The 12,027-nt window shown below is 41.6% G+C and overlaps 1 protein-coding gene across 29 annotated transcripts in view; it reads right to left on the bottom strand.

Moving 5' to 3' along the window:
- Positions 1 to 12,027, bottom strand: part of CACNA1D (calcium voltage-gated channel subunit alpha1 D) — a 201,710-nt gene that overhangs the window by 108,662 nt on the left and 81,021 nt on the right. For 20 of the 29 annotated variants that reach the window (XM_082209161.1, XM_082209170.1, XM_082209168.1 and 17 more), the window contains exon 8: positions 9,110 to 9,213. The exons of 1 other annotated variant lie outside the window; for it this stretch is intronic. In XM_082209161.1, coding sequence (XP_082065287.1) covers positions 9,110 to 9,213 — 104 coding nt within the window. Of the gene's footprint in view, positions 1 to 9,109; positions 9,214 to 9,821; positions 9,926 to 12,027 lie in introns of all 29 variants that reach the window. 8 more of the 29 variants (XM_082209169.1, XM_082209165.1, XM_082209157.1 and 5 more) reach the window with 1 other exon arrangement.

Genomic DNA, 12,027 nt, shown 5'->3' with positions numbered 1-12,027 from the left:
TTAAACCTTCCTCCTCCCTGCAACACTGCCATCCCAATCCTGAATGGACCCCTGGCAGCTGCTATTTAATAGAAACAAGAAACAAGATAAGCAAAACCCAAACCATGTGTTTCACATATCATCTAGTTTGGCACTACAGTGGTGCCTCGCAAGACGAAATTAATTCGTTCCGCAAGTTTTTTCTTCTTGCGGGTTTTTCGTCTTGCGAAGCACGGTTTCCCATAGGAATGCATTGAAAATCAATTAATGCGTTCCTAGGGAAACCGCTTGCCAGGCTGGCGGTGCGGAGAAGGGCTTTTCTCCGCACCGCAAGCCTTCAGGACAGGTACGGGCACAGAGGGGAAGGGGCGCAGCGCTTTCCCTCTGTTCCCGGGGCTTGCGTGGGAGGAGGGTTTTTCCTCCCCACCGCCAACATTCAGAACAGCATTCTGAATGTTGGCGGTGTGAAGGAAAACCCTCCTCCCACCCCAAGTCTTCAGGAAAGCCATCCGATGCCGCGCGGCGGGAGGAGGCTTTCCCCCTCCGCCGCCCGGCATCGGAGCCTCGTCCCGATGCCGCGCGGCGGGAGGAGGCTTTCCCCCTCCGCCGCCCGGCATCGGAGCCTCGTCCCGATGCCGCGCGGCGGGAGGAGACGTTCCCCCTCCGCCGCCCGGCATCGGAGCCTCGTCCCGATGCCGCGCGGCGGGAGGAGACGTTCCCCCTCCGCCGCCCGGCATCGGAGCTTCGTCCCGATGCCGCGCGGCGGGAGGAGACGTTCCCCCTCCGCCGCCCGGCATCGGAGCCTCGTCCCGATGCCGGGCGGGAGGAGGTCCGAGGACAGTGGGGAAGACGCGCTGCGCTTCCCCGCTGTCCCGGAGATTTCCCTATGGGCTTTCGTCTTGCGAAGCAAGCCCATAGGGAAATTCGTTTTGCGAAGCGCCTCCAAAACGGAAAACCCTTTCGTCTAGCGGGTTTTCCGTCTTGCGGGGTACCACTGTAATTATATAGGATTGCAGAAAGTGAACATAATACTAAATGTAATATAATAGTAGTTCAATTTTGTCATGGCTCATGATGTCCATGGTCTACTGCTTGAAATGATTTGGCAGATATGTATCCTGATGAACAACTATCCAGCAGAAACCTAAAGGGATCCCTACTGCCTACATGGCTTTGCAGAGATATTTCACGTCTCTGCAAGGGGAGTTGGTGCCTTCTCTGGCGAACTGATGCCATCTTCACATTCAATAGTCGTCAGAGAAAAGCTGAAAGCCAACGGGAAGGTTTTAGATATTTGGATGTGATCAACGGGGGGTGGGCGTTGTTGCTGCTATTGATATTGATATTAATATTGTGTATCTTTATTTTAGATCTTTCATGATTTATGTGGAAATTGTTCAATTTGGTTGTGTCTCTTGACTGATTCTTCCTCTGCATCTAAATTTCCTACTTCCTCCTTTAAGGACGAAATAAGGTGGGGAGGAAGAAGCAGGTGAGATATATCGCCCAGTCCTATAGCTGAGCAAGTCATCTTGCCGCTCCGGCTTGCGGAACACACCTGGAGCTAGGGGGGGGGGGTTCAAAAATGCTCAAAAATTCTGAAACCATTATCATGATCTGAACTTCAAACCAGTTTCAGATGATGTACAGAAATACCGGGAATAAATGCCTCATCAAACAATGGGATGGATCACAGTTCAAAACGTTACTGAAACATGGGCTACAAAAGTTGGGTCACACACATCAAGGTTTTTAACACACCATTTTAAATAGGAATGCTATTGCTTTTGTTTTTAATTCTTGCTTCACTGATATATGTGAGAAAAGGACACTTTTATCCTCTCATTTTGGTTTTTTTGGCTATTAATCCTTGACTCTGCTGAGAAAAGGAATACTGTCAAGGCTTGTTCATTTTCCTTTACAGGAAAACTGCAGCTGACAGTTCATTGCCATCTTCTATTTTGTGCATCATTATTTAAATGCCTTTCCCCATTAATCCTCAAAGTGCCATGTAGACAAGTGTTCTTAGGTATGTGTGTGCATATTGGCATATAGAAAAAACAATAATCTTTTTCATTACACAGATCCATGGAAAAAACAACATGATTGTTGTGCTAGAATGCAAGAAATGTCAGGAAAATATATCCTAAATGAATAAAAACATTACTTTCACCCGCAGTGCCTACAGAAGGATGCATAAGGGGACACGTCAATATATACTCCTTGCTGTCCTCGAGCAAGGAAGTAAATACAACTTACAGATATTTATTAAAGTACGTTTGGAAAGATCTTATTTTGTTCCCATGGCTACCCAGAGAAATAGTAATGCCTTCAGCAGAATCTGTCTTCAGTATAAAGCATCTTTTAGTGGTTAGAACTATTCTTGAGAAACAGATTATCACGCATCATTAAGAGCTGTTCCACTTGTAAATAAGGAATTGTTTTCAAAACTTCCAGTTTTCTTTGTTTAACAATAAAATAGTTTCAGCAGATACGCTGGTAATACATTCAAAGTATGCCATTTAAATATTATTTCTGCATTAAATTCATTCAATTCAGAAATGATACTTCCACATTATTAAGGCAAAATCCCTGAACTGCTTGCTAATGCTTTGACCAGATGACCTCAGCAAACAAAAGGTGTAGGAATTGTCTTGCTGAACAGATCAAAAGGTTGCCAACCAAATATTCTTGGGATTATCCCAAGTCAGGCACAGCAGTGACAATTCCTGTTCCTTGCACCCTAGTAGAGGTATGTCACTTTTGCATGTGGAAGCTGAATATTTTGTTATCATGACAATAGCCATTAATCTGTTGTCTCCTCACACCTTTTTGAAGCTATCAGCTATCTGTCTGTTTGATAGTGAACATCAATTAACTGGCGGTGTAAGCTTCAATTATTATAAGAGGGAGAAAAGAAAGCATGCCTCTCCACTCCAGAGAGAGTTCTCTGAAGCAGCTTTCAGTTTAGATTCTTGTAATTAAACTGTTTTTACAGTCTTGCAGTGTGTCAGCTAATTAGAACTGTTTAGCCATTTGGTTTTTAACCAATAATATAAATCAATTTACCAAAGGAATAAACAAAAATATATGCATACTACAAGGCTCTGTGCACTTAGTGCTTAGTAAGAGACCCAGTTTTACATTCATAGCTCACTCCAGGAGGTTTTCCTTTCCTTGTGATAGCTTCATCAGTGCCTTATGCTCAGCTGAGTGTTAAATTTTGAGCAAGAATGTTCACATCCCATCCTAGCTGTTGACTTACTGGGTGGCCTTGACTTTGTAAACTCGGAACACTGCCTCATAGGGTTTGAATTTTGAATTTTATATAAATAATATAGAGAGGAAAATGTCCTAATAATAATAATATTATAGCACTAAGGAGTGTTATACATAGGTGTATGGCTATCCTTTGCACCAATCTTTATTCAAAGGACTAAGTCTGGAATGTGCTCCTATAAATGTGCCTCAAACTGAGGCTTGCAGGCATAAAGTAATGTTTGGTTGATAGATTCAATTTTATAACTGAACTTATGCACCTAGAATGTGGAAATAAATTGAAATCAGCACAGGTAAAATATCAAGCATTCTACGGAAGGAACTACAGACAAATCTGAGGTGACTCAGCAACATTCTCATCTCAAATATGACCAGGGTGGGGTGGGGCGGACTTCAACAGAAATAAAACATTACTTTCAAATGGCTTAGGTCCATACAATATCCTAACAAATTTGTCTACTCCAAAACTAGAGTTCTCCAAGTCATTAAAATTGTGCTTAGAACCACTATGTGATAATGAGAAAAGAAATGCATGGCTGTTGACAAAATGAATTACATGAATGATAGCCATCTAACATTTGTGCCCTTCAAATACTTGGAATATATCCTTTGCTGTCAACAGACTCCTTAATTTAAAATAATATTTACTAAGGGCATTCTCTATTCTTGCAGTCTATGTTATCTTAAAATTACATGAAAATTATATTAAAAAATGACCTCCACTTTAAAATCTTGTGGGGTTTTTTAATTATTATTCTTTTAAAAACAATTTCAACATTTCATTCTCACATACTCACCTTTAAAGAAGGCTAGATGTAAAACAAAAGGTCTCTCAAATTATACCTTACCTACATGTACATCATTCTATAAACACGTCAGTCATGCAGTTCACAAACACAACACACGAAATACGAAGATCAAAAACATTAGACACTTTTCAAAATGCTGAGCATAAATCAACAACACAGGAAATAGTCATATCATATGGAAACATCTTCAGCACAGATTCCAGATTTTAGTTCCTAAAATCCAGAGAACTAAATACAGCCATGTTTTTAAGGCATAGGGATTATTTTGGGAGAGCTTTTACTTTTTAAATTATCATCACCTTTTTGCCTTGTGGAAGTCTGGTCATGTTTTATAAATGTGCATCTATGCAGACATACGTGTTTATTAATCACATTATATATGACAATATGACTGATTTTATGAGCAGGGTTAAAAGTATATGTGACTACCTACATGTATGTCCCAGGGAAATCTTTCCTAGAAGCCATTCCCTTAAAAAGAAACACACACAAAAAAACCCAAACCTATTATGTCTCCAAAACTTGGGTGACTTCAATATTTTTCTAATTAATACAGAGATGCAGGAGGCATATTTTACAACACACTTGCATCATTTACCTTGGAGATAATCTGTTGCATTAATTACTTCAAGGGGGGGATAATGCTTATTACCACAGGCATATAGAAAGCCTTATCCTTATATCTATGCTAGCAGAATGATAGTATTTTTCTCATCAGTTTGAGAGATGCCCTTTATGTATTCAGAGCCTACGTTTGCCTGAAGCCTTCTATGCATTCTTCACGCAAAATAATAAGGCAATATTCTACTTTCTTGCACCTACGGTCCAAAAATTAATAGGTGATATCCAATGATGTCTGAGAAATGGAATTTTGCTTGTATAATGCAAGTTCCAATTTATCTTCTCCACCCTCCAGTCTCTCTCACACACAAAATGTGGCTGAGGGCAGCAGGAGTCAGAAAAGGAAAATGAGGCCCCATTGCAGGGGTGTACACTCACCCACACTAGGTTAGATTTCACTTTATGGTGCAAATTACAGATGTGGTGGGGACTGTTATCTTTAAACTGGAACTATTCTAATTCCAACAGACTGATAAAACAGTGAAATACAACCTTCTGACTAGCTGCCCTACATTTTGAACATTTATTATAATTACTCAATATTTTATTTTATTTTCTAAACTAAGAACAAAATGGTATCAGTTTTGGCAACAACTAACTTCTCCTGACCAAGCCCAGCTGAACAGGGAGAACACAAAATAGGCAATTAGCACAGTTTGCATTCATTTCAACCGGGTTTGCCCAAGAAGTTTCCAGGGGGCTTTTCTATTTATCCTCTAATTATATCTATCTATTATTTTTGTCTAGAACTTTGCTTTTTTATTGTGGAAGACCCATAGTATCTACCAGCTCAGAGCAGGACAGCTAATAAATGTCCTTTAACAAGAGCCACAGCTTGCATTACTCCATATCCTCTGCAACCATTTAAAAAATATTTTGTTAAGCCTCATGTTCTCTTCTTAGGTGAGTTAGGACATGCAAAGACTTATACATGGTTAGCTAGGCATATAGCTCACTTGAATTATTGGGGAAGTGCAGTTATATTTGCAGACTTAGGCTGTGTTCTGTGAGTGGCTCTACGAATGGGAGAGTATGGTGGCCTTGGAAATGTTGTTCTTGAAATAGGTTCAAATTCACGAAGCGCACTAGTAGCCCTAGGTAAGTCACTATTCCTTAGCCTAACCTGCTACACAGGATAATACAAATCCAATAAGTTAAATCCCACTTGAAACCATTGTGACTGCTCATTTACTGCGCAATCCTACACATCTCTCTCAAAAAGTACCATATATACTCAAGTATAAGCCGACTTTTTCAGCACAGTTTTTATGCTGAAAAAGCCCCCCTTGGCTTATACTCGAGTGCAGGGACGTGGACTTATAAAAAATACTGGGGGGGGGGCCGGGAAAGCTCATGAATAATAAGTAAGCTCATGAATATGCAAATAAAGTGGCGCCGCCTCCTCGTGAGCGAATAGGGGAGAGCGTGCTGCGCCTATTAATCAGCTCCGGAACAGCTGATATGCGGGAAACGTGGGGCTAGCCGGAGAAGAGAGGGCGAGCCCCCTCCGCTCCGGCCCTAAATAGGGCAAGCCACGCCCCCCCCAGCCAGCCGATTGGCTGGCTGGGAGGTGTGGCCGGTCGGGATTCCCCTGTTCTCGCGGGGGCTGAAACCGCCAGGAGGAAGGAAATTCCCCCCGGCAGTGCCTTGGCAGTGGCGGTGGTGCTGCGAAGCAGCGAGGCAGGAGCCCCCGCCCCCGGGGATTCCCTAATCTCGCGGGGGACGGCCGGGGCTCTCCGACTAGGGCGCGCGGCTGGCTGGCTGGCTAGGGAGCAGGTGGGGAGGAGAAGGGGGACGGCGGCGGCGCTCTGCTGGAAGGGCGCCCGAGATTATTGGGGGGGCTGAGCCCCCCCCAAAAAAAATTGAGGGGGCTCGAGCCCCCTCAGGCCCCATGGAGTCGGCGCCTATGCTCGAGTGAGGGTCCTTTCAGGCTGCTCCTTCCTCCTCTGCTGCCTTTGCCACTGTCGGCGGCGGTGGAGGAACGAGCAGCCTGAAAGCAGCCCTTTTGGGCTGCTTGTTCTTCCTCTGCCGCCACCACCAGGTTTGTGGTGTGGTGAACCGGCTTTACTCGAGTCAATAAATTTTCCCAGTTTTTGTGCTAAAATTAGGTGCCTCAGCTTATATTCGGGACAGCTTATACAGTAAGTCCCACTGAACCAAATGGGGCTTACTTTGAGGCAACAGGCTACAGCATTGTAGGCTTAAGCATATACTGTTACACTAGGAGAGAAGCAGTGGTAAAAGATCACAATACCTCACTACTGCAAGTCTGGAAAACACTTAGCCCTAGACTAGCCAGGCTAACAGCACAGGGTTTAGGTAGGTCACTGATCTGATTTTTTTTAAGGCAGCTACTGTGTAACATATCAGTTTGTTTGTTTTTTCTTTATTTCTGTTTGTAAATAGAGATTCTGTCTTCAAAATTGCTAAGTTCACAGTAAAATATATATTTTACATTAAAAATATATAATCAAATATATAATCAAAGGAGGGCACTTTTCAATATCTTCTTAAAAACATTTTTGCTGTAACATTGTCATTCAGTCATAAATCATCTGCGCACACAATAGGAGGATGGGTGACACCAGAAGACTTGCTAGCCTTGTTACATTTATATTTCTACGACAGTACTCAGCTGAAAAGATTATTTGCCATTGAGTTAGCTATGCCCTGCATAGGACTGCAAAAACATTCTGTTGTCTACATTTTCTTATTCGTCTGTGGAAAAAATGTGTGTACCCATTGGGTAAGCTGCATTGCACAGATTAATGCAGTTAATGAGGTCAACACAGTTTAGGAAAATACTGCCCAGTTTTAAGTGCGTGAAACAATAAAATTTCTGATAATTGCTGGAACATAGATGACTATGAACTCTAACTTACTGCCTATTGCTGTATCTTCCAGTTCGATTAAAGCCCTCTTCAGGTGTTTGGGGATAATGCTCATGGGCTCGACGAGGAAAGGGACAGGACTGTGCATGTAAGCATCACCTCCAATATTCCCGTGTGTGCTGGTCCCACTTCAGATGGTCTGAAGCAGGCTTCCTCAAACTCAGTCCTCCAGATGTTTTTGGCCTACAACTCCTATGATCCCTAGCTAACAGGACCAATGGTCAGGGATGGTGGGAATTGTAGTCTCAAAACATCTGGAGGGCCAAGTTTGAGAAAGCCTGGTCTGAAGGAAGAATCTAAGCACCTCTCGGTGAACATACTTCTATTTTCCCTTCGGACCTTCCTGCTCAATTTGGAAAAACCTGAAGTAGAGCCAGCATGTGCAGAGAAATTGGAGGAAAGACCTCCCGTTTAAGCCCCAAATGCCCAAAAAAGGGCTTACCCAAGGCAGAATGCATGAACAAGCTTCCTTGCACCTAAAGAACTACGGACAAGAGTGAATAAAATTATTAAACAGCACAACTTTAATTTCAGGTTCTGATTTGAAAGCCTGCATTTGGTATGATATGTTATGGATGCAGACAGTGATGTCAGACTAGCCCTACATCTGTATGCCACAAGCTTATTTGCTTACTATTTGCCATTTGACTAATAATCCCATTGTGTTTAATGCCAGACGTTTGGACTGTGGCTATCTGTTTGGGTATTAATCATTTTCAGACAGTCAGACAGGCCTATTCTTCTGCCAACGTTGTTGCCCATAGTGGCCTGGAGAACTGAAGCTGAAATAGGAGAAGTGCTATGGGCTATATTGTGCCCACTTAGTTACATCTCCCTTTATGCAGACACCATAACTGGTGCCATCCTGCCATGCTCTTCTTACAATACAGGTAAGGAGCTGCAAAAACATATGGTGATAGTTTGACAAGCTTTTCCCGTTGACAGCTATAGCGATGTTTGCCTACTTGTGACCTTCACAGCCAATGATGAGAGCCAGCTGCATGCACAATGTCCTGGATATTAAATAGCTTTAGGTAAGACATCTCCACCAATATACAGGAGACATCAAAGGATTTGTAAAAAGCATACAACCAATGTCAATAGAAGCAGAAAATGTGAAGCACCTGCTAACAGGCATATCCTGCTGGTAGTTACACAAAAGATATTGTATGTTTGTTTAGATAAGCTTTTCAAATGCTGAAACTAGGCTTTCAGAAATGGACAACGGCCTTTATCAATATTTTAAAATATATATGCTTACACAGGTGTCATCTTTCACTCATTGTGTGCAAAATGATGTCTTTAACGAAGTTAGTACTTCATTTAGTTACTCTTCAGTGATGGGGGGTGTTGGGAACCACTGCAAACACAGGGTGTCATAGACAGGCAGAAACACAAAAGTTCAGACATTCAGAAAAGCAAGCACTGGTAAAATGACATGCAGAAAAGCCATCACTGTGAAGCTTGTGCAAACGCATAGGCCATTTCACACACTGCGGTGGAATATACAAGGTTAATCTAACTGCTTACCCACTAAGTACACCAAGAACCAGGTTAAGTACGAAAAATGAGCCAAGAATGATAAGACTAACAAAATAGATCCATGGCCATTCACATCCTATTGCATCATTTACCTGTAAAATGTAAGGAAACATGTTATGATTCAGCTATCCACTACACAGCAGAGTCCTCCTGCAATTGACAGATCACATAGGTATTCGGTGTACCAGCAGTATCCCTCTCACAGCTCCATCCCTTACTTACACTGCAGTTCACCATGATGCCCAATATTGGCAGTATTATAAACAGAATTCTAAGCTACTTTTGGGATGAAGAAAATGTGTAGAAGATCATTTAGGAGCTTTAAAATATCTAGATTACATTTAACTATAGCAATATGCACATTTCAGAACCTATACCCTACGGGGGTTGATAATTTGTTTAACGGTTTGGAAAAAAAATTTATTGGAATTTAAGGTAGTGGTTAATTAATTACTAAGTACAGGTCTATTATGATCTCTTTACGTTTTTACATCTGCCTATTATTTTTTCAGGAAATTGCCCTTGCTATTGTACGCTGCATGGCCTCTGAAGGATACATGCTGTTCTAAAACGAAAAATCCCAGTGTGTCATTTTAAAAATCTTATCCCCAATTATTTTGATCTTCTCATAATATACCTATGTGTTCATGGCAACCGAATACAGGACTCTGCTTCTAGGACGAAAAAGGTGTATGCTTACCCGCTCAATACACCAAGAACAAGATTTAGAACGAAAAAAGACCCAAAGATGACGAGACTGACAAAATACACCCATGGCAATTCAAATCCCATAGCATCATTCATCTGTAAGAAACAAGATGATCTTATAGAAACAGTTTAATTTAATTTTGTAATAGCAAACAGTTGGTGAGGAAGAAACACAGATAAGTGACCGGAATGCACCCCCTTGCTCACAATCATCAGGGGAAGAAAAGCAAAATGCGAGCCATGTTTCATCACCATTCCAAAAGCATAATAAAAAATACTGTAAAGCAAGAGAGTTAGAACTCAGCATAACTATACAGCAAAGGTTTTAAATCTCATTTAGAAGACATAGGAAGCAATATTTAGAAAGAAGCTACTAAATGGTAACAAAGAGAGACTTTGGTGCAACTGTGGCTCAAGCAAGGCAGTAAAGGGTACAGTAAAGCACAGGGTTGGGTTACTATGGCAAAGAGGCTCGGGTTTGATGTATAAATCTGAATTAAGTTTAAACTTTCAAAATCTTATTTAATTGTTCAGCTTTCAGTTTTCTACGCATAAAAATCCAGGAATTTAGAAGCTGAAACTCAGACACAAAAATATAAAGCAAATGGGTGATATCCAATGGACTTGTTCTGTTAGCGCAAGGATTTCTGCTTGTGCAACGGAACTTCCCTCTCTCACACCTTCCCTGTGCATACCCAGTATCCTTCTCAAAGCTGCTCTGGGGGGTTGGAGAAAATGCAAGAACAGATGTACTGTATAGGGAAGCCTTTTAATGTGTAATGTTTAATTATGTTTTTATATAGGTTGTAAGCCTGACCACTGGTCCTGTTAGCTAGGGATGATGGGAGTTGTAGTCCCAAAACATCCGGAGGGCCGAGTTTGGGGGTGCCTGCTTATAACCAATGGAGGCTCATAACCAACCTCAGTTTTCCACCAGCCGGTCTCCACCTGCCTTCTAACTTCCAACTCCACGGGGCTATCAGATTCCTTCTCCTTATACTTAGTGTCACCCTTGTAAAACTCAGTAAGAAAAGAGGATCAATAGTATATTTACTTGGCTGTGCCAGTTACTAGCTCTGGCTCCACCTATTGCTTGTCTCCCTGCTGCTCATAACACCACAGCTGACACATTCTAGCAAAATTTTGTCAATATTTTACAAGTTATATGTTTCACTATAAATGACAGCTATTCTTTGTATTTTTATTAAGTGTCTAGAAACTTACTGCATTGCCATAATAAATCTTCATAATTATTAATAACTGTTTTTAAAACGGGGGGAGGGGGTTCTGTCTGTGCCCATCTTTGATATTTTTTTAAACTAGTAAAAAGGTCAGTTTTTCATATTCATGGTAAATGTGCTGAGAGTCATAATCCACATTCTGATGTTAAAGGACTGAAGGCAAAAAGGATACATTTGCCATTCGAATTCCATTTATAGTCCCAGGTCTAGAAGAAAGTGCTTCAGTCACACAACCCTTTATTCAACTAATATTCTTCTTTTTATTTTGTGCATTATTTGTAAATTGGATTTTAAAAGTTCATTTCCGATGCTATAAAGACATTCGTATTCGAGAGCAATTGCTTCAGACAGAGGACAACCAACGAACATTTCTGACTGCCTCTTAGCTTCCTAGGAATTATATCAGTATTTTACTAAATGCCAGATTAAGTATCCTTCCACCTCAGCCTCTTTTACAGCTCTTGCATGGGTAGAAATTATACCTTTCTCACTTGGTTTTGTAACATTTTAATTGGCATTTAAGTTGCTGGTATTTTTATCAGCATCAAGAATAGCCTTGGAAATCAGGGTTTTCTGAAAGAGTGCGAGCTGTTCCAGCAAGCTTTGATATCTGCACAGTAGGTCAGCTGACCCTAGAACAGAGACTTCAAAGCCTTCTGGTCAGCTCCACACTCTTTGGAGGATAACAGGCAGTTTCTGAAAACCTTGCTGGTTTCAAAGACTCTGCTCTGAGATCTCAGAGGCTCAGATATCAAGCTGATTTAAAAGGCAATGCCTTTCAAATCTAACAGCTTGCCAGCCAGCAAAACCAGCCCGACTTCTTCCCTATGCTCTTTGGGCTTCAGAACACAACCAGACCACAAGTTCCCTCTTGTCCACAGCATATGCCAAGTGCAACAAGGAAGTAGATGTTACAAGAATCATAGCGCTACCACCACTCCATGTCTCTTTCAGCCC

The sequence above is a fragment of the Podarcis vaucheri genome (assembly GCF_965113315.1).
Source record: "Podarcis vaucheri genome assembly, chromosome: 2".
NCBI lineage: Eukaryota > Metazoa > Chordata > Lepidosauria > Squamata > Lacertidae > Podarcis > Podarcis vaucheri.
This window is presented reverse-complemented; position numbering and strand designations above follow the sequence as displayed.